The 23,514-nt window shown below is 36.6% G+C and overlaps 2 protein-coding genes, 5 non-coding genes and 1 pseudogene across 7 annotated transcripts; 7 read left to right on the top strand and 1 right to left on the bottom strand.

The window, feature by feature from the left end:
• The first annotated feature begins 783 nt into the window (after positions 1-783).
• LOC135637404 (U1 spliceosomal RNA) lies at positions 784-945 on the top strand. The gene has a single exon (XR_010496257.1). It is a non-coding gene; the product is annotated as a U1 spliceosomal RNA (small nuclear RNA).
• Positions 946-1,369: 424 nt separating this feature from the next.
• On the top strand, positions 1,370-1,531 carry LOC135637407 (U1 spliceosomal RNA). Its single transcript, XR_010496260.1, has one exon. It is a non-coding gene; the product is annotated as a U1 spliceosomal RNA (small nuclear RNA).
• A 414-nt stretch (positions 1,532-1,945) lies between these two features.
• LOC135637410 (U1 spliceosomal RNA) lies at positions 1,946-2,106 on the top strand. The gene has a single exon (XR_010496262.1). It is a non-coding gene; the product is annotated as a U1 spliceosomal RNA (small nuclear RNA).
• Positions 2,107-2,848: 742 nt separating this feature from the next.
• On the top strand, positions 2,849-3,010 carry LOC135637405 (U1 spliceosomal RNA). Its single transcript, XR_010496258.1, has one exon. It is a non-coding gene; the product is annotated as a U1 spliceosomal RNA (small nuclear RNA).
• Positions 3,011-3,524: 514 nt separating this feature from the next.
• LOC135637408 (U1 spliceosomal RNA) lies at positions 3,525-3,685 on the top strand. Its single transcript, XR_010496261.1, has one exon. It is a non-coding gene; the product is annotated as a U1 spliceosomal RNA (small nuclear RNA).
• Positions 3,663-8,486, bottom strand: LOC135635045 (probable 2-oxoglutarate-dependent dioxygenase SLC1; annotated as a pseudogene).
• Positions 8,487-10,895: 2,409 nt separating this feature from the next.
• On the top strand, positions 10,896-16,549 carry LOC135636064 (uncharacterized). The gene is made up of 9 exons (XM_065147607.1): positions 10,896-11,048; positions 12,320-12,575; positions 12,990-13,161; positions 13,288-13,370; positions 13,491-13,533; positions 15,595-15,651; positions 15,736-15,826; positions 15,933-16,021; positions 16,156-16,549. The coding sequence occupies exons 1-9, from the start codon at positions 10,952-10,954 to the stop codon at positions 16,261-16,263; spliced, it is 996 nt and encodes a 331-aa protein (XP_065003679.1). The 5' UTR covers positions 10,896-10,951; the 3' UTR covers positions 16,264-16,549.
• A 2,603-nt stretch (positions 16,550-19,152) lies between these two features.
• On the top strand, positions 19,153-19,917 carry LOC103981548 (ethylene-responsive transcription factor ERF096). Its single transcript, XM_009398300.3, has one exon. It carries the CDS (start codon positions 19,190-19,192, stop codon positions 19,556-19,558), a length of 369 nt encoding a protein of 122 aa, XP_009396575.1. The 5' UTR covers positions 19,153-19,189; the 3' UTR covers positions 19,559-19,917.
• Positions 19,918-23,514: the final 3,597 nt, after the last annotated feature.

The raw sequence follows: 23,514 nt of genomic DNA, 5'->3' as shown, positions 1-23,514 counted from the left end.
TCCTGTTCTTTTCTTGGCAGCTTCCATGTTACGCATCATCTTTAAATATAAAGCACAACGAAGATTTCTAATTATAATGTAAAATAGAGTTAAATGTTGCTGACGAATCACTAGTTTGGACTGAATCACGATTGAAGTAATCCTCAAATGATGTTTCATGAAATGACGAGGCTTGGAGTTTCAACGTTGTTTTATTGACTGGCAATTTGATCGAGATCAATTGCACCTACATATTTGTTTGTGTTTGCTGTATAATACAAAAATTAGTGCAAGGTATGCATATGATTAATTCTTCCTTTTTATGCTTATTTTACTACAGCAAGTTTGCCTGTCGAGCTTTTCGAACAGTTAGTAATCAACTACGTATAGCGCACCCTAATAGCCCTCCAATAACCACTGTTGAAGAAGGTTGAGGTTGCTCTGTGGATTAGATTTGCACAAAAATACCAGGCACTTAAACTCCAGGCTTTAGAGGCCTTCGGTTCCATTTCTGATGAAGACGGCATTACCGTGTCATCATCAGTCTCACTCTACAAATTAATTGAGGTCACAGATATAAAGCGACATCTCTCCCCAAGCAGCAGAAAGCTCTCCTGATGTACTGTATTTGTTCTTTAGTGGCTTCATCTCGTTACAGGAGATTGTGCTGCTGTGGGCGTGGGTGTAGTGAAAAGGTGATGAACAAAGTCCGTTTCTCTCTGTTATTTAGTCCCACATGTAGAGAACAGTGTGGTTGGGAGAGTGAAACGAGTTTAAAAGGAGACCTGTGCCCGACGTTGGAACATACTTACCTGGACGGGGTTTACGGGCGATCAAAAAGGCTCGTGGCTTAGGGTAGCGGTCTCCATTGCACATGGGAGGCGCGCTGCTCTACCATCTCCCCAAAGTGGGAGAGTGGACGTCATAATTTGTGGTAGCGGGGGTACGCGTTCGCGCGGCCCCTCCCCAATCTAAATGCCAAATATTCTTCGTTGTTATGCAATTATACATGCATATTAAATTAATCAAAATCCATCATTTTTTATTTGAAGTAATAGCCAAAATAGATTGAAAAATATTATAAGGTTCGTGTTAATCATTAGCTAAATTGTTTAAAATAATATCATTGTCTCCTCGAAACATACGAAGCATCTAGCACCTTCTTGCAACGTGACTTTTATGGATTGGATTTGTACAAAAGCATCATGCAGTCAAAACTCCAGACTTGGATGCTTCCCGAAAGGTTGGTTCCCAATCAACCAATTTCATGAAAATGTCATTACCGTATCATCAGCAACGATCGATGTGCTTTTAGTCCCACATTGACTGCAATAGGTGGGCAGGGGAGGCAAGAGGTTTAGAAAAGAAGACTCGTGGCCAACGAAAGACCATACTTACCTGGACGGGGTCGACGGGTGATCAAGAAGATCCGTGGCTTAGGGCAGCGGCCTTCATTGCACTTGGGAGGCGCTCTGCTCTACCATCTCCCCGAAGCGGGAGAGTGGACGTCATAATTTGTGGTAGCGGGGGTACGCGTTCGCGCGGCCCCTCCCCAATCTAAATGCCAAATATTATAAGGTTCGTGGTAATCTTTAGCTAAATTGAATAAAATAATATCATTGTCTCCTCGAAACATACGAAACATCTATCACCTTCTTGCAACGTGACTTCTATGGATTGGATTAGTACAAAATCATCATGCAGTTAAAACTCCAGACTTGGATGCCTCCCGTAAGGTAACCGGTTCCCAATCAACCAATTTCATGAAAATGTCATTACCGTATCATCATCATCAGTCGTCTCTGTGTCAGATTTGTGATCGTAGCTAAGAGAGTGTGCGGTGAGTCCGAAACATAACCCGAAAGAAACGCAATGATCGGTATGCTTTTAGTCCCACATCGACTACAATAGGTGGGCGAGGGAGGCAAGAGGTGTAGAAAAGAAGACTCGTGACCACCCAAAAAACATACTTACCTGGACGGGGTCGACCGGTGATCAAGAAGATCCGTGGCTTAGGGCAGCGGCCTCCATTGCACTTGGGAGGCGAGCGTTCTACCATCTCCCCAAAGCGGGAGAGTGGACGTCATAATTTGCGGTAGCGGGGGTACGCGTTCGCGCGGCCCCTCCCTAATTTAAATACCAAATATTATTAATTGTTGTGCAATTGCACATGCATATTAAAGTAATCAAAATTCATTATTTTTTACTTGAATTAGAAGTCAAAATAGGTTGAAAAATATTATATGGTTCGTGTTAATCATTAACCAAATTGTTTAAAATAATTTCATTATCTCCTCCAAACATACGAAGCATCTAGCACCTACTTTTTGCGTGACTTTAATCAGATTTGCCTCTAAATAATGAACATCTACTATAATAGTATGTGATTAATATACACATACAAAAATTACTAGGAGGTATATAAAATTAATTTTTGCTTATTTGTGCTTGTGTTACTACAACAAGCATGGTCATCTTTAAACTCTTACTAACCATCAGCTTGGCACATACTTCATATAGCACCTCAATAGCCCTATAATAACCACTGTTGAAGAAAATTAAGATTGCTCTATGGATCGGATTTGTACAAAAGCACCATGCACTTAAACTCCAGACTTGGATGCCTCCAGTAAGGTTGGTTCCCAATCAACCAATTTCATGAAAATGTCATTACCGTATCATCATCAGTCGTCTCTGTGTCAGATTTGTGATCAATTGACTTCGTAGCTAAGAGAGTGTGCGGGTGAGTCCGAAACATTACCCAAAAGCAACGCAACGATCGGTATGCTTTTAGTCCCACATCGACTGCAATAGGTGGGCAGGGGAGGCAAGAGGTGTAGAAAAGAAGACTCGTGACCAACACAAAAACATACTTACCTGGACGGGGTCGACGGGTGATCAAGAAAATCCGTGGCTTAGGGCAGCGGCCTCCATTGCACTTGGGAGGTGCTCTGCTCTACCATCTCCCCAAAGCGGGAGAATGGACGTCATAATTTGTGGTAGCGGGGGTATGCGTTCGCGCGGCCCCTCCCTAATTTAAATACCAAATATTCTTAATTGTTGTGCAAATACACATGCATATTAAATTAATCGAAATCCATCAATCCTACAGTAATAATCAAAGTAGATTGAAAAATATTGTATTGTGCGTGTTAATCATTAGCTAAGTTGTTCATTAGCTAAATTGTTTAAAATAACATCATTATCTCCTCGAAACATACGAAGCATGTAGCACTTACTTGCAACATGACTTTTATGGAATGGATTTGTACAAAAGCACCATGCACTTCAAACTCCAGACTGCCTCCAGTAAGGTTCGTTCCTGATCAACCAATTTCATGAAAATGTCATTATCGTATCATCATCAGTAGTCTCTCTGTCAGATTTGCGATCAATTGACTTCGTAGCTAAGAGTGTGCGGTGAGTCCGAAACATTACCCAAAAGCAACGCAACGATCGATATGTTTTAGTCCCACATCGACTGCAATAGGTGGGCAGGTGAGGCAAGAGGTGTAGAAAAGAAGACTCCTGGCCGGCGTAAGACCATACTTACCTGGACGGGGTCGACGGGTGATCAAGAAGATCCGTGGCTTAGGGCAGTGGTCTCCATTGCACTTGGGAGGTGCTCTGCTCTACCATCTCCCCAAAGCGGGAGACTGGACGTCATAATTTGTGTTAAGGGGTTACGCGTTCGCGCGGCCCCTGCCCGAACCAAACATCAAATCTTTGTCGTCGTTTATAATGCATATCCATTTCGAATCTTTATAGTCTCTCAATGGTAAGTCAACTCTGGCCCTTGGATTTGTACGGCGCCAGTCCTTCCTCGACTCCAGGAAGTGTTTGTGCTTCGTCTCGCAGCAGGAGGTGTCGGTAAGGAATGCGGCGAAGTCGGTGTCTTTGTACAGCTTCGGATGGTCTTTGTCGACGAGATCTGGCGACAGGCGGACCACTCTGTCGAAGGAGACGCTGTGGAGGGACGCCATCGACAGCCGCGACTTGGATGTGTGTTGACGAGTGCACGGTGCAGGACTATCTTGTACCTCCGGTTGCTATATATCTGAACACATGAAGCAAGTTGACCTAAACGAGACTGCGATAGGAACTTGTCAAGCATCGGTATTGATTACATACCTCCAGGTGATCGCCGACGTTGACGATGACGGAGTTGGGGAGAGGCTCGACGGTGATCCACTCGCCCCTGTGCAGCACCTGCAGGCCCTAGAGCTCGTCCTGGAGGACGAAGGTGAGGAAGCCATAGTCGGAATGGGGTGGCATCCCGAGGGTGAGATCGGTCTCAGTGCACGCCGGGTAGCAGTTGATCGCCATTAGTTGCGATCCATCGTCGAACTCTTTTAGGATTGCAGGATCCGCACCGAGGCTCTCGGGGACGGCCGCCATGAGGACCATGAACAAGGACTTGATGTGCTTGGCATATGAGATCGCTTTATCCCGGTCACTGACTGCGTCAGATTAAGAAGCAGGTATGCAATCCCTCTCGTTGGCACCTTGATGAGAAAGCAAAGTGACGCAGAATGTAAATAAAATAAAAAATTACTATTAAAAAAGATTGTAGTAAACTGACTGATAAAGAAGAATGAGAAAAATTAAGTGGAGAAATTTTTTACAATATCTGAAGATATTATTTTTTTTGATAATTTTATAGACTTAGATAGATCTTTATTTATACTAGTTCTATATTTTAAAAATTAACATAACTAACAATGTGAGATTATTGAAATAAATATAAAATATAAAAATTAATAATATGAGATTAAAAAAATGATAAGTGATAACTTTAGACTCTATGGAGAATAGTTTTCTTTTTTTGTTCTACATTAATCCATTCCATTTGAGAAAAACTCATCATCGAGTTTACGTTTGGATATAATAATGGATTCAGTTTACGTTTGGATATAATGGATTCTCACTGGAAAGTAATCATATAAGTTTGGAAGGTTTTTGAGATTCCTCAATCATCTTGTAAATTAATCACATAGACATTGTTATTGATTTTTTTAAAACTTTATAGGGACCATACTTCTTCGGCTTCAATTTTTTATAAATACTTATGGGGAATCTCTCTTTTTGTAAGGACACTATAATCATATCTCTTTTTTGAACACATTTTCTCTCATGTGCTTATATACTGCTTCCTTGTACTTAACATTAGTAGTTTAAACTTTTCTTTTTTCAAACCGTCAGTGATAAGAGCAACAATACTGTTAAAGTTTCTAATGAATCTCCTATACAAAGTAGTAAGACTATAAAAGCTCTTCACTTATGTGATAGTCTTCGAGGTAGGCTATTCTTGAATGATATGAATCTTTTCTTTATCTACATAAATCCTATCAACACTCACAATGAACACCAGGAAGATTAGTTAATTTGTCAGGAAGTCACACTTCTTCAAATTGACATATAACTTATTATCTTGCAAAATAGTTAAGACTTGTCGTAAGTAGTCCATATGTTCTTCTCTATGTCCGTAGGTTAAAATGCCATCAAAGTAGACTACTATAAATTTTTCGATGAATGATTAAGCATATGATTCATAAGTCTCATGAATATACTATATTGGACAACCCAAATGACATAACTAACTATTCATATAAGCCTTCTCTTGTCTTGAATATAGTCTTCTATTCGTCTCTAGGCATTATGCAGATTTAATGATATCCATTGCGGAGATCAATTTTTAAGAATATCTTAGAGCCTTGTAGTTGATCTAACATATCTTCTAGTCGAGGTATGGGAAAGTGATACCTAACCATGATTTTGTTGATGACCTTGCTATTTACGCACATCCTTCAGCTTCCATCTTTTTTGGGTGTCAGCAAAGCTAGGATAACACATGGGCTCATAATTTCTCAAATATGTTTCTTCCGCATTCCTTTTTGGGTCCATCCGGTAGTGAGGTAAATTTGGTAAACTTATTTCTAAAGCCAAATCAATTTAGTGTTGAACATCTCTCATGGATAGAAGTCCATCTAGTAACTCTTTAAGGGTGATATCTTTAAATTCTTTCAATATCAATCTTAACTCTTTTATAATCTTTGCTTCAAGTGACTCTTATTCCTTCGTAACAAGAGTATAACATACTTTTTTTCTTAGTATTAGCAATGAATTTTTGCAATAAATTGAAAATCAATAAGAAAGACTTCCCCTCCACTTTAGAAGTATTGGATTCATCTAACTTTTTATTAGTCAATTGAATGATAATCTTTTTCTTGTTCTACTAGAATACATAAATATTCTTTCTTCCAAGATGAGTTACATTTATATCATACTACCATGGCCTTCTAAGTAGTACATGACATATATCTATGTCAACTACTTCATATATAACTTACTCTTTTTAGCTTTTCCTAATCGAGAGAGTAACTCTACAAATCTCAATTATAATGCTTGTATGGTGTTAGATGAGCTTTTATTTATAATTTTCAATACCTCACCCTTGATTTGGATATAATATTTTTACAAATTCCATTGTCTATAATCAATGAATAATTTTTTTTTATTAACACTATATCGAGAATGAAATATTTTCTTACGTCGAGATGGATTTTTTTGTTTTGATATGAGTAATAATCTTTTTACAATATATACAACGTGTTCTCCTTCTTCCTTTGCTATTTTAGCATTGTCAATATTATCAATCGGATCATCTTGGGCATTTCTTTTTTCTTCAAAGTCATCTTTGTAATATGTAAGATTGACAGTTTTACGAGCATGATACTCATTGGAATGATGATCAGACTCCCCATTTGAAATACTTCCTCACTAGGGGTCAAGCATATAGATTGTCTGTGGTAATCGAGATATACTTAGATTGCCTTTCTTCTCCTCTGATATTTATATCTTGTTTTATATGTTGCATTGATTTATTCATAACTTGCTTCTCTTTGTTAAGAATATGTCATATTGTCAAAGCAGAGAATTGTCAAGTAGCAATTGGAGATCGAGTCAATAACATCTCAACCTTTAATGTCATGAGCTTCATCTACTATCTATATTAGAGTTAAAAATATTCTATCTTTAATAATAAATTTCAGCCCATTGATATACCTTGTTATCTGTTGGTCTTCTGATTTTAATAAGTAATATTTGGTTGAAAGACATAAGAATTTATTAGCATACTCAATTACAGATAAGTGCCTTCGATATAGTTTTGATATCGTTGGAATAGTAGTTATTCTTTAGGGTAATAATCTTCCTTTAAAAAATTACTTCATTTTTTAGAATTGTTCAAATAATGTATCTCACCAAATTAGATACCAACTAAAATAGAACAGAAATAAAATAATAAATTATTATTAGAATGGATTCTAGTAAAATGACCTTATAAAAGAGAACAAGATAAATCAACTCTATGAAAGAAATCTTTATAATACTTAGAGAGGCGTTTATTTATACTAATCGTAGATCTTGAAAATTAGCTAACTAATAATATGAGATTATTGAAAAAATAGAAAACATAAAAATTAATAATATGATATAAAAAAAAGATAAATGATAACGAATAATTTTCTATTTGTTCCGTATTACAAAGGGGTGTGGGGGCTATGACCTCAAGTCCATGGGAGAAGTAGGCCACCATGGAAGAACACTGTCGAGGGGGTGGCAGCTGAGCTGCAAGAAATCCCTCCAACAAAACACGCGATCCTTCGTCTGGTTGAAGCTCGTCCCGTACGTCACTGGCCCCCTTACGTCGGTCTTCATATACTTCGCTCTCTCCTCGAAACGAAGCTCGAAGAATCTCTTCCCCACGTCGATCATTCTCCTAGTGACTTCACCGGCAATGCTGTGGTTCACCGTCTGCATGCAGTGGTTCACCACCACAAACTATTCACGTATAGCTGCAAATTAAAAGGTCATTACCTGAAAGAAGCCATACTCCTTGCAAGCTCGGTCTAACGTCTCGAGAACTTCGGTGCGATCGGGCGAAAGCAACTGACCTACATCGATGACAGGAAGCTTCAGACTTGGCTTACGAGCTGCCGGGGTGAGTTGAGGCCGGTCGGGGAGGAGCAAGACGTACTTGCTGGGAACCTTTGTAATGCCATTGTCACAGAGGTGCCTCACCCGCTTCATGTAATTGGTCTCGCATCTCGCCTCCCCTCTTGCCTTGAACCGCCATGTCCATTTGTGTTTCCTTTGTATTGATGGTGTTGAGAGTGGTGGACTTGTGAGGTATATAAGGGAGAGGAGGAGAAAGGAATGGAGGTCAACCACAGAGGAACGATGACAACTGTTAGAAATGCGGCTTTTGGGGTCAGCACAAACAAATACAAGTCACCTACACATTTGACTCGTGGATTTGACCTGCGCTGGATAGTGATAGAACTTAAAGTCTTCACAATGTACAAACATCGAGGAACAGGAGATAAAAAGAAGAGATTGCTTTGGGGGAAATCCTGCAAGAAACAACAGTAAGCCTGTTCTTCTAAGGTTGCAGTGGGAGGATCATCCACCTTTGTTATCACACTTCCAGTGTAAGTTCTTGACATGCCAAGACTTGCATGCAATGTAAGAGTTTGACCTGTTATTTGTAGTGAGAGCTTTATTTTTAGTAATGTCACAACCAATCAACCACTGGAGGAGACAAAGGAAGACAACACATTATGACTTTGCTAAACAAGTATATATATACATATATATATGTGTGTGTGTGTGTGTGTGTGTTTTGAATGAAACATTTGCATTCTAATGGGATGTGAAGGATACATGAAAGAATAGAGGACCATACAACACTGTTGGCATGCTTTGAATTGACCACATCCATATCCCATTATTCAAATTAATGGCTATCAATCTACATGAGCCTTCTAAACTGGCCTTTTGGCATTAAATGGAGCCAACCCATGCTGATGCTTTCTTCTTCCATGACCAGAGACAATGCATTATTTTAACATTCTTTTCATAGTAGGATCAGAAATGTTAGTGGCTGTGTGAGAGTAGGATCATTATCTCCTTATAAAAGATTGCACTAGATGTTTATTTGGCAAAGCCCGTTATCTTAGTATACGTTCATTTGTCTTATAAGTTTGGAATAAAAATATATATGAAGAAATTACTTTATATATGGTTGATTTTATCGAGGAAATATTCCTTTTATGTGTTATGCTATTATGAATTACTTAGTTGATTTTGACTGCAATTTCATGTGTCTCTACAGATTGACCATAGATTATTATTCTTAGTAACTCCTGTTCTAACATTAAATTTTGACATGATAGTATCATACATACACACACTAGCGGTATAATTTTTTGTTGGGGCATATATGATATTTAATATGACTTAGATGTCACTATCTAATTTAGTAGGATTATATGAGAATTATATTTTTTTTATACTTTACACGAAAAAAAAAAGTAACAAACATAGAGACTCATAATTTTTTAAGAAAGAAGTGAGATGCGTTTAATATTAGAAAACTATTTTTCTAATTTTGATGTCTATTTCCAATTCAATTTTACGTGGAAATGCAAAAGGAATGTTCACATTTAATGGTAACTACAGGTTAGCACTCGATGATTAGTGTTTTAATTTAAATTAAATTAGAGTTCTTCGGGTCAAACTCATATTTCAATTGATTTAAGATTAAATATTCTTGATTAGTGGTTAAGATTAAAAAATATATAATGAGTCCAACATCCTGTATAGTTAGTCATTAGCATAAAGCCAACCTAGTATTAAATATAATAAAATACTAAACATAATAAACGACTAATAAAAAATGATTGAGTATAGATAGAACAAAAGATATGTGATATCATAAAACCATCAACTAAGTCTCATATACATATGAGATTTGATTATGGGTTTGAAGACTTCAACTCGAGTTGGCTGATTATACGTAGTCCCATAATACGAGCGAGAGAAAAATTGATTTGGCCTAAAAAATCTTAGTGATATTTTACTATTAACTGGGATATAAGAATTGTGAGCTAATGTTTCGGACCTAATAAGAATAATGATTTAATTATTTTATATCATAACAAATGATATCAGAGTTGATGTAACGAGGGTTTGAGTAGAAAATAATTAGGTAGAAGATATTACAATTTATCCTTACATGCACAATGTTAGATTTTGATTTTGATAATAATTATATTTATTTTTATGATAATATTAAAATATTTAAAATAATTAATAGATGTATTGTCACTAATTTGAGTGTTCGAATTCAATAATTAATTATTTTATCTGATTAAATTATAATAAATAATATGATAGTCGAAATAACGATAGATTAAGTAGAAATTATCTATTTATTTATAGGGCCAGAAGGAATGTTACAACTTAGCCTCGTATGCACAATAGATTTTGACGCTAATTATATTTATTTGATAACATGTACTATCATTAACTTCAACTAATTATGAGGATAATGATCGCATTATAATTAACAAGTTTGGATCAATTAATCCATCGGGGTCGGATCTAATTGATGGATTCCTCCGTCCCTAATTTTGCCTTCTCAAAGCTTGAACCGATCAATTGGACGGTGACAGGTGATGGAAAAGGATATTAATTGATTTTGAATTCGAGTCAAACGTGGGTCGAGTGACAGATGATTGAATACGGTATTGGTTCAACCGGTGACCGGAGACTGGGGACGTCCGTTGGACCCACCGGTATCACAACAACGGTCCAACGGACGGAGGAGATACGCCACAACCGAAGAGATGGAGAGTTTAGATGAGACGACTATGTACGTACACAAAGTAGAATTGATTACCGCGCACACACGAGACCTACCATCCACGGGCCCCATCCAACACTGGTTCGCTAAAGGTGGGTCCCAAGTCCCTTCGACGACTACGGTACCCGTTTCCACCCACTATTGTCTCATAAGATCGGCCAATACTCTTATTTCCCACATTTATCTTATATATATATATATATAATCCTTCGCGTCACGAGAGGGTTCCCCTCAATTTCTCTGAGCGGCTTCTGATCTCCCTCGATGAAGAGCAGATCAACCCTGGTGTTCGATTCTCCTCTGGTACCGAAGAGCCGCCGGCGACCGAGAACACGTAAAGCCCGCAGGAGTCCTCTCCAAGGTTCACCCGCCTTTCTCCCCCTTTCTTTTCCCGTGGTTCTCCACTTCCATGATGTCAATTCCAGTTCTTCTCATCGCATGTGATGGATTCTCCTTGATATTTTGTTCGGATTATTCGAAAGGTACTAGTTTTAAGCTGGAGTTTGATGGATTTTGAAAGCTTGGTGTGGCTTTGACAGATTTTGGAGGAGCATGATCTCTTGGATTATTTGTTAATTATATGAAAAAGTCTAAATTAATCTATACGGTTATTATCTGAACTCGCTATTTTGAACAGAAAATGCCAATCAAATAGACTCCAAATTTTAATTTTTTTTTTCAGAGGATACAAGTTCTATTAGTGCAGGAAATACAGTGTGATGCTTCATTTCGATGTTATAGCTTGGACTTTGGAGTGGTAATGTGATGTTGCATAAGTTTATTGGAAGTCTTTTAAGTGGTTTCCACTACAATTTAGATCTAAATGCTTGTAGGTTAGAAGAGCTTTGATGTATACCCGACCTGGTCGCCTAAATTTTGGGTTAAGATGATCTTTTGACATGTTGTCGGTGTCGTATGACATCAAGTTATGTTTCTTTGACAAAGTATTGGTATTCCAAATGTTCTTACAGTTCCTTTTTTTCTCATGAACAACATACTTGCTCGTACCTTTGTTTAACAGCCATTGCATGAATCTAGGGTAGTGTCTTTATCATTCCTAATAATTAGCTACAGGCCATTCGGCTAAGTCAACTAAGCGCTAATGCCTTCATTTCTTCTTTGTTGTTTCATGAAGTGTTATTCATCTCTTACCTTTGTTTAATAGCCATGGCATGAGTCTAGGGTGGTTACTGCAGTATTGCCTGATTATTAGGTATCAGGTTCGAGTTTGTGTAAGAGCATCTTGCAATGGAAAAAAATTAATTTTGAAAAAAAGAGTTGCTTTTTCTTTTGTTGTTTTTCAAAATACTTTATTTCCTGATTTGTTAGTATGTAACTGTACATTTATTTTAGCATTCTTTTATTGACCTGTCTACTCTATTTTTTGCTGGAAAAACATTGATCAACCATCTACGGGTTGCTTATATGTCAAAGAGATAACCAAAAGTCAGAATTTAGTTTTTCTTGTCTTTTATGCATTTTTTATTCATGAATATTTGTAACTTAAGTGCCCTAAAGCTCTATAAGGTGTTGTGTCTTTCTTTTGCTTGGTAAGTCAGCTGTTGTATCATCTTATAATTTTAGAAGAACCTTGGAAGAAAAAATATATTAACTTTGTATTTTGATTGACAGGTTCTTTATCTGAATTATTAAACAGCAAGGATGGTTCTGCCAGTGGCATGACAGATATTAGCCTTGAAGCCAGCATTGGACCTCTCTCTATTGATAATGAAAAAATACCCAACCTATTGAAATGTAGCATTTCATGGGATGGAAAAGATAGAGAGACAATTTTGGAGTCTGTAGAAGTACCAGTACTTGAAGTTGAATCAGTTGATCAAATTTCTTTATTGGATACCTGCAAAACTGTTTTTGCACGTCAAGCATGGTAAACTTTTGTTTATAATATGACAGTGTAATTCTTCTGATCGAGTACCTTCTTAACTTATTGCCAGTTCTTTCTCCTTCTAGTTGCTTCTCATCTATCAGATATAGGGGTAAGATCTTAAATTTTTTTCTTTTTAAAGAATTATAATGACTAATAGGCCCTGGATGTGTAAAAATGAGTTCTTTAACACTTCTTATTTCATATATTTTTCTTGACATGTATGATTTTGTCATTGATCAAGATTTTTCAGAGTTTTTTATTTTTTCATAGCTTAATAATATTTTGGCTCTAACGATGTTCAAGTTAATGTGTGATTTTTTTTAAAATGCTTGTTTACTCCAATCTAATAAGATGGTGTACCATTGCTTTTACTGTTTAGCATATTTGTAATCTAAACTTTCCTCTTTGATGCAGTAAAAATGGATTGAATTCAAATGATCGTGTTTTAACCCACTCGTTAGCAGGACCGGCACCATTTACTGTAGATGGATCTTTGTGCCCAACTGGGAGGAATGGAGATTCTTGGTTAGCTCCAGGAAGTACCGTATGGGCTAAAACTGCATATCATGACTGGTGGCCTGCAGAGGTTCTGATATGTTTACTGTTTATTTTGATGGACTCTGATTCATTCCTCTTTTTCCTGCTTTTGTTTCTTTTCTATAGTCAAGCCTCAGTAATATTCTTAACTACTTTCTTAAATGCAAATACTTAGGTCATGGATGAGAGATCTCTTGAGTGTACTAAAAACAATCATATTGGACATATTCTAGTGCAGCTTTATGGGAGCAAGGAACAGTAAGTACAGTATTACCAGGTGTAGGTAGTTCAAGTTCAAAACAATTTGCTTTGGAATTGTCTTAATGATTGCTAAACTTTGAATCTGCTTCTCTTCTCTCTCTCTCTTTCTCTTTTCAGTGCTTGGCTAGAACCAGCTAGAGATCTGTCAGAATTTGATTATGTGAGTACTTATTCTTCACAAATACTTTCTTAAATACCGCTTTGTAGTTCATCTCAGTATCTCACACTATCACAAAATTTACCTTCTGCTTTAACATATACATCCATCTATAAGAGGATGTGATTTTGGATCTTCAATAGCTTTAGCCTAGTTGATAATGGTCTATATCAAGTTTTCTTGATAATCGTCCATATCAAGCTTTCCAATTTTGCATGCAGGTGAGTACCACTATTTTTGAGTTATCCTCAATGCAAAGTTTGGAAATGAGGCCTTATTTGACATGTTCATGATGAAAATTGAACATGTTACTGTTAAATACTATGAGATGTTCCTGTGATATTAATGCTAAATCCTAGTCTTGTGTAGATAAACTTTTGATAGTTTTCCTCATTGATATTTGCACCAAAAATGTTTATATGATGCTTACATGGTGCATCATTGTTGCTGCAGATGTTCACTGTTTGACATGCATATCACTGATAAGTTATTCAATCTAAATCAGGTAGAGAGATGAAGATATTTTATCCTCAAAATGAGATTTAATCATTTTTCATGCTGCATGCAGACGGGCTAGCTAAATGTAGACATGAAATTGAATGCTTTACGAGGGACCAATTGACTCCAGTTTTCTTCCATAACCCAAAATAAATAATGAAGTAGTCCACCTGGAAAGCTGATAACATCAAAACTGAATGGCGCTTCCATGTATAGTACTCTAAAACCGATATATGATCATTTAACTGATTTTAGCTGGCAAATGAAGCAGTGATTTAAAAAGGCGCTCGGGCGCTCGCCTAGGCGCTCGGGCGCTTGCCTAGGCGCTCGGGCTGTCGCCCAGGCGCTCGGGCGAGGCGAGGCCAGGCCCGAGCGCCTCGCTTCACTTCCAGGTGGCGTGCTTCAAAGAGGCGCCACTTGGGCGCTCGCCCGAGCCCAGACGCTGGCTTCGGACGAGCGCCTGGGTTAAACCAGGCGACCGAACCAGGATTTTAGGTCTGGTTCGGTCTCCGGTGGTTAGTTGGTTCAATCGAACCAACTAAAACCGATATCAGCTATCGTTGCCCAACCCTAACCCTGCTCGTTGCCGCTGTCGTTGCCGCTGCCTCCTTACACTCCCGTTGCCGCTGCTGCTACCGCTTCCTCTTTTCTCAGTCAACACCCCCTTACACTCCTTTTCCTTCTCCTTCTGTATACTGTTAACAGTATACTAATAATAGTATTTATATTTATTAGATTAATAATATATTATTTTGATTTTAATACGGTTAATTTTCTTAATTTAATAGCATATTTTTGTTTAAAATTTTAAATAATTATATTTATTAATTATATTATATATTTTTATATTTTAGCGTTTCGCTTCGCTCGGGCGAGCGCCTAGCGCCTCGGGCGTTTTTGGATCTTAGCGTCTTTTGGCGCCTAGCGCTTTTTAAATCACTGAAATGAAGTAATGAACCAAACAAAATCAAGATAACAAACTGCACTGACAAGTTCAGTTTGGTTTTCATTCCTTATTCTGTGGTTCTAGTTACAATCAGTTTGGGAAGCGGAAAACCAAACTTGGATCTTTTCCATTTGGAATTTAAGAGAACTGTCAAAACCAACAAGCCTGCTATGATATAATCATATTGATCTGTATATGTATAGATTTATATTTTATGCTTATATGCTAATGTTTGTATAAACATGACATTTTTTAGCACTAGCAACATGACCAACCTAAGCCAAATAGGTGGTTTAACTTCACCTATTTTTCCTTGGTCTAGTTCAGTTCAGTTTTAAAATTCTGCAACCGAACAGATTTGGTTTTAGAGTTCCTCTAATCCTAAGTAGACTGAATATATATACCAAACAGGTGTAAGCATACTAAGTTTCTGTTATCTGTTCCATTTTTGGGCTTAGAATGGTTGGTCTTTTTTCAGCCTCAACTTTTTTTATCCCACATTTCTTTATAGACAAATTGCAACTTTTGATATTCTTATATCTAGCATAGTTTCTCCTACTCAAGTTTTTATGCTCATTGGATTATGCACTGTTATCTAAATTAATCTTCATTCTGTTCAGTGCTATGAAGAAAGAAGCAGGAATCCCTTGCAAGCATTTCAAGATGCTCTTAAGCAGGTTAAGATTTATCGTTGTAGCATCTTCTCTTATTTGGATATTTGATCCCATCTTGGTACAAGTTTGATTCTATCAATTATTCAGGCCTTGTGTAAACATGTGCACACAAGCCCCAGAACACTGCTAGAAAGATGTTTAGACAACCCGAAAAGTTCTTATCAACATGACAAACTTGGTATATTCTTTTTCCCTGTTCTTATTCATTCATTCATCAAAGGACTAGTTCTGAAATCTCATATTTTCCGTGTCATCATCTGATCCATTTGCAAATAATCTGTTAGGTACATGGCAAACTTCAAGTAAAATAAGTAATAACTCTGCCGATGAAGGGAGGAGCCTAAGGAAAAGAAAAATGAAGGTCCATTTTGATGTAAGCTGGAATCCTAATAATTATTTTTGGCTCATGAAATTGCCTTAGTGCAAAGCATGTACTTCATGCTTTCTTGTTGAGACATTGAAGAAATGTTTAGCATTTATGTCAAAATTTCGTTCCTTTTTCTTCAGGAGTTAACATGTGCAGAAAATCCAAAGAGAAGAAATCGACGTCTTCGAATAATGCGGTACCTTGGACTCATGGCTCCTGTTGGATCTCCCTTCTCTCTTCAACATTGAGATGCTTGATAACTAGCTTGTCCATTGATTTTTTTTGTTCCTGTTTCAAGTAATGCTTGGTCTGGTCATCTTTACCACGTAATATGACGACGCGGCAAATATCTGTTAATAGGCAGAGGTCCTTTTGAGGTCCATTGCCTGTCGTGAGGCTTGTAGTGAGATTGATGCATTACTTGATCTTTGATATTTTGATACCGAATTATGTATCTATAGCTCAAATGTTAGACATTTAGTTAGATCGTGAAGAGAAATAAATGATGGTCACTACTTGGATATTGATTAGTCATCAGCTTGAGCAATCTTTGATATGTGATGACAAATTGGTGGATGTCGATCTCTCTTGAAATCTTATTGATCGCCGTAACAAGTAATTCTAGAAATCAGCATTGGGCACGATCTTAAATCGGCTTCCTCTCATTTGTCTCTTTCTACATCTTATGCTAATGTGAATAGTCTATTCTACGAGATAGTGGAAGTAATTACTTATCGAGGCATGTTATCAATGTTTTTCAAAATTTATTATTATTCTGTAAAAAAATCATGAGCATAATTTTTTTTAATTTAAACTTTTTGTTAAAAAAAATATATATCTAAGGCATATTCTTCTATAGGATAAGTTGATCAATTGGCACCTGATATGTATGATCAATAGGATAAGTTAATTTAACACTATATTCATTGGTTGATCAATTGCGAATTGTTAATTGGCACCTGATATGTATGCCCTGTTGTACTCGAATAAACTTGATTAAAGTTATATTAGTACTTATTAGAGTAATTTATTTTTTTAAAAAAAATATTTATTTAAGGCATATTCTCAACACCGGAGGTGTTGAGAATTGATATTGAGACCTTAAAATTCTATATTGGAGCTAAAGTTTTTGTCTGTTATTAAAATTCTTTAATACGATATTCAACCAAAAGAGTGCTTCGTTACTAAGAACACACTTTTTTTTATAGTATAGTAGATGATCATTGGGTTATGGTTATGATAAATATTGAGAATGGTTAATATATTATTTGGTCATTAATGAACTATAAAATCATATGTTAAACTTGAGGGATATGAATAACAATACGTCAACTTAATTTTTTATATTATAGTTACAATTTGATTATGTCTGTCACATGTCTGAGTCGACCTTATGAGTCGAATTCATGACATAATTAGTGCCATGTTATTTGTCTTGTAAGGGTGATAGGGGTGATCTCACATGATGTATTAATTGAATAAGATTAAGGTGTCGACCAAATAAGGATGACTTGAATAGTTGCTTAGTTGTTGTATCTATGTTGTTATAAAGTGTATTCATTATTATTATAATACACTAAGAGATTGCGCAAGGATAAAAAAAGATAGGTTGTTTATAAAAGAAAGAAGTCAATAAAAGAAGAAACGAAAAGGAAAGGAAGAAAAAGAAACTACGAAAAGGAATGGAAGAAAAAGAAACTTGAACTTATTTTAAGCTATATCGTTTATGGGGTGAAACGGCCTATTAAACGATAAAGGATGCCTTCGAGTTCATGCTATCACCGGTGACATTGTCCTTGCCTCACAGAGCCTTGGATCCTCATCATAGATGGCTTAGCCTTGCTTGCTCGAATATCTAAATGTCGACTCCATCAACTCTAAGATCATCATAAATATTATATATTATTATTTTAATTATAGAGATATTAATTATATTAGTGATTATTGATATCCATGTCGGTATCTAATTTATATTATTAGATTATATATAATATATTTATTAATAATAATATAAAATAAATTATTATATTTGAGAATTAAATCTAATACCAAAAAATTTTATTCTAATATTAATAATAAAATAATTAAAAATTAAGAGAGAAGATATGAGAGATGCGATGGAATAAGGACGGCAAGCCCTCCTTGTCCCCGCTCCATCCGTTGACATCTCTATCAAGAGTTCTTCGACAGTAGCCGCCGGGGATGCATCTCCTCGCCATGGCCGCCGCCTGCGCGAGTTACAACCTCAAGAGTTCCTACCCTGGTGGCTCTGTTCGAACGCGCTGGAGACGCACAGGGCTCAGTTGGGGCAGACACGCGACGGGACTCGGGAGGCTTCTCGGGGTGGTTCACCACAGATCGGAGGAGCACACGAGACGGACACCACTGATCTCTTCCCGTTATGCTTGACCGAGACTTGTCATGCTTCCGGTGGTGAGCAATGATTGGGCGGCATGCCGCTAAGCTGAACCACAGTACATATTTGTTCTACCTAAAGAACTGCACCTGTCACAAGTTAAACAGGACCCGATCGGTTCTGCAGCACGAAACAATTCAGGGTTCCTTCTCCACAAAAATGAGGTCATCGGTGGGGGAACGGCGGCTTACAGTTCCCATCACCTTTCCATGTCAACCCAACTCTTAAATTAAATGTCTTTTCATGCTTCATTCGCTTCAGCACAACACGATTCGACAGTATCCGCAAAATAATAAGAAACATGCAGACGTCATATAACATATGCATCAAATCGACGAAAATTAATTGCGTCATTCCCTTGACTTCAATCCAGGTTTAGATTAAGGTTAAAGAGCACGAGGATTAAATTCCAGTAAAGGATACGGTGATGCTTCGACCCAAAAGTAAATAGACCCTTCCAAAGCCATCACTCTGACTCATCCAGATACATCGAACCCAAATCCAAGTCTCCTCTCTTTCGCTCTCTTAATCCCACGTGGAGAATCCTACAAATCTCCTCCCTCGTGCGGGGAGGATTCCCTGCAACTTGATTCCCAAGTTCAGTCATCATCTTTGGATTTTGACCGTCCGATGATGAACGGGTCGAGGCAGTCGTTGGAGAGGATCCTGATCCGTCCTTCGTAGCCCACCACATCCCTCCCGGTTTAAATCCCCACGACGCCCCAAAGCCGTCCTCCATCGCGCACTGTGATCGCTTCATGGAGGAAGGCGAGCGCAAGGAGGGGGAGACCAAGTACCGGGGGGTCCGCCGTCGTCCGTGGGGGAAGTACGCGGCGGAGATACGCGACCCCAGCAAGCACGGCGCCCGCGTCTGGCTCGGCACGTTCAACACCGCCGAGGAGGCCGCCCGGGCCTACGACAGGGCCGCCTACGAGATGCGGGGCGCGCTCGCCGTCCTCAACTTCCCCGGCGAGATCCATTCCCGACACGCGAGCTCGTCGACCCCGAGCAGAGCTCGCCAGAGCGAGGGCGCGGCCACCGGGAGGCAAGTGATCGAGCTGGAGTGCTTGGATGACAAGGTGTTGGAGGAGCTTCTGGCGTCGTCGGAGAAGGGTGACGAGAAGTGAAGCGAGAGATACCAGTCTTTCTTGTCAGCTCTTCTGCTGCCTCCGACAGCTTTGCTTAGGTTACATGAAGCGTGAGAAAGATCATGTTTGCATTCCATAAATATATGCTTCAGATTCGAGCAAATTTAGCTGCTCATCATGTGTTTTCATCGAAGTAAGTCGAGGGATTTGAAGACTGGAAAAAGTCAATGGACTGTATTGACTTCTTCGAGAAGCAAAAGAGAATTTGGATGAGGGTTTCAAGGATTTAGGTTTGACGAAGAGGTCTTCGATGGTTTGGAAGAGATCCGATGCAGACAGTAAGTATTTGGGTTTGGCTGAGTTCAATCAGGAGTCTCTTGTATCAGTTAAACAATCAAAGTGAAAGCGACTACCACTCATTTGTGTCGAAACTAAAAGTAGCAGGCAATGATACAGTAAAGAAGAAGAGACTATAACTAATAATGCTTCCAAGTTCAAAAACAACACACCACAGCGGTCATCTCAGTTAAATCAATTCATAGCTCATCCTTCAAATGGCAGAGTTTAAAGCATCGGATACATGCATAAAATGGGTTATTGCGTGTCCTTCGAAGCTCCCTTAGCAAGGTTTTGTATATATTTATTTACACGTCGGATCACTAATACCTAATACTTAATATATGCAACCAATTATTCGGGTCTCATTCTCAGTCGAAGAAGGTTCGCCACTGTAACATATTGCGAATACAAAGAAAAGGCTCTGACTTTTGATTTGATCTCTAAGAAGCACACAATTTTCAGGAGGGAAACTGTTGCAATATTGAATTCAACCAAATCATCCTTCGTCATTTTGAATGTTTGACCAACTTTTTCTTATACCCATATGTTTCTAAAGTCGACGCAACCCCTTCCCCTCTCGAATGTTCGGAAGCCAAACTTTCTTCCTTCACCACTTCGAATGTTTGACCTCTCTCTCTCTCTCTCTCTCTCTCTCAGGGTGAAAAACCAACCAATCACCGGCAACAGGTACACATACAGCCTAAAGCAGTGCGCGTACCACACACGGGAATGACGACCCCCGACGGGAGTCAAAGTTTGACTTGTTGACCAGTGTAGGTCTAATCGTCCGTGACTTTATGATTAGGCCTCATGTTATATATATATATATATATATATATATATATATATATATATATATATATATATATATATACATACATACATATATGTATATATATATATGTATGTATATATATGTATATATATATTTGTATGTATATATATTTGTATATATATATATATGTATATATATATACATATATATATATATATACATACATATATATATACATATATATATATATACATACATATATATATATACATATATATATATATATACACATATATATATATGTGTGTATATATATATATATGTGTGTGTGTGTATATATGTATATATATGTATATACATATATGTATATATATGTATATATATATATATATCTATATTCTTTTAATATTTGAAATAGAATTGTTTAGATTGAACCACTATGGGAATTTTGTAGAATCAATGAATAAAAGTATTTTCTTTCATATAACTCTATATATTCATCTCAACATTTTATCTCGATAATATAAATTATATATATAATTTTTAATTATCCAATATTTATATCTACAAAATACTATCAGTTTCACATTTATCTTATAAAATATTTTTTAATCATAAAGGTATTCGATGATACACAAGATTCATGATGTCCCTCATTATTTTAACTATTTTATTTTTACTCTATGAATGATATATTAATCGATCTCTCTATCTTATTAAATAATTGAACCAAGATGCCTAAAATTTTTTATTTAAACTTTTTATTCATCCAACTTGATTAAACTTTTTAATCGATTTATCCTATTTATTTATATAATTACTAAAATTATAGTTTATATATTCAATTTTAGTCATACTCAATCTAACATTTATTTTCTAAAATTATCTCCATAGCTCAAGCTTATATTTAATTCTGTCTAGGTTCTCATCAACTAAGATAATATTATTGATAAATAACATAACGTAAAGAAGATATATCATATAAGTGATTAATTAAGTTATCCATTATCAGAAAAGTTAGGGACTCAATATATATTCTTGAAGTAATCCAACGTTAATAAGAAGCTCACTAGATATTCTCTATAGTTCTAATTCTTATCATATATATTTTTAATAATATCAATATAATTAATAATTTTTTTTTTCTAAAATCCATCGTAATAAATCTCTAATAAACCTACGATACTTTCACAAAATCAATAAAAATCATATACAAATCTTTCTTTTAAGGTATATCATAATAATTTATTATTAAGTTATATCTCAGTAAATAAGTTATTAAGTTTTAAGTTATATCTCAATAACATAAAACGCATAAATGATAAATCAACATCATTAATCAATTGTCATATGTTAGTTAACTCATAATTAACTAGAATGTTGCTTGAATCGATCCAACTGATTTGAACCAGACTCAGTTCAATCAGAACCTAATCGAACCAATTTATGATCCTTATAAGGCTAATCCAGAATCACACTCAACTAGTCTAACTTAGGCTTAGTTAGGTCCAATTTGAGTCAAACAAGTTTAATATAGTTTAAATCAATCTGAAATCATCCTAAACTAAACTGATAAAAGACAATCAAACTAGCTTAGTTGAACTTCAATTTAGGAATCGAAAGAGCCCAAACTCATAAAACAATGTTATAATAGAGCAATTGGGCCAACACAGGAGCAAGTATATTGAAACACGAAATTAAATACTTACGCTGACTTAAACAATACCCATTGATGCTGTGGTGTTTGCTCTAGCCCACATCTGTATTGATACAAGGGCTGAAAGGGGTGCTGTTGGCTTGGATTCGAGCTTAGCTCGTGTGTCCCCATTGAATTCAGGCTTTGATGTGGGCCACCAAGACTCTCATTGGTGGGATTTGGTTTAAGGGGCTAGGTTGGATGTCCATTGGGCCGTATCTGGGCCACAGGCGCTAGGCCGAGTCAAATTTGGCAGGCCGTAATGGTCCACACATGACTAGGTTGCCCATACTTCTACTGCACTCGCGTCAATCCTGTTCGGAGCTAGAGTTGAACCGATATCAAACCTATGTCGAACATGTCCACTGCAGGTCGTCGCCTTAATTGGGTCTAACCCAGTCTGACCAACGGTCTGACTTGAGTCAGACATGAGCTGATCTAATCAGATTACTTCCCTTTTGTTATAACAAAACTTTAAAATTTCAAAATAAATCATATAATAGCTCAAAAATTCCATAATAATCAACCAAGAATTTCAAAGATTATAAATAATTTAATTAAATATATAAAAATAATTTATAAAATCATAAAACTATTTTCCATGAATTAAATATCTATAAATAGTATTTCCAAATTTAGAAAATTAATAAATCATTAATAATTCAAATAAAATCATATGAACATGTTTCGTGTTAGAGAAAATATATCCTGAATTATTCAGAACAGATATATAGTCAATAAGATTACAAAACTATTTTCCATGAATTAAAAATATTATTCAAGCTAGTAATTCCAAATTAATAGATATATTACTAAAAATTTCAGAATAAATAAATAAAATTCTGGACATACAAAATTGTTTATTGAAATAAAATGTAATAAAAAAGGATTCAAAATATATCTTCATGAATTAAAATTAATATTAATTAATAATTATATATATATATATATTCCCATAATCATTACAAATATATGAAAAGCTTAGAGTTGCCAGAGTAGGTTTTAATCCGATACTCATTGGTGATCTCTCTACCAATGACCAGAAAAGATAACGATATTTGGGCATGAAAAGCAGCGATATGCTTTAGTGGGTTGATATTACTGTCAAAAGCCTCCAATGATGGGAGACAAAAGTTGATCGAGATCGACTCTTGAGTATCATTGGTGAATAATGACTGACCTGAT

Source organism: Musa acuminata, chromosome BXJ3-4, assembly GCF_036884655.1.
Source record: "Musa acuminata AAA Group cultivar baxijiao chromosome BXJ3-4, Cavendish_Baxijiao_AAA, whole genome shotgun sequence".
NCBI lineage: Eukaryota > Viridiplantae > Streptophyta > Magnoliopsida > Zingiberales > Musaceae > Musa > Musa acuminata.
This window is presented reverse-complemented; position numbering and strand designations above follow the sequence as displayed.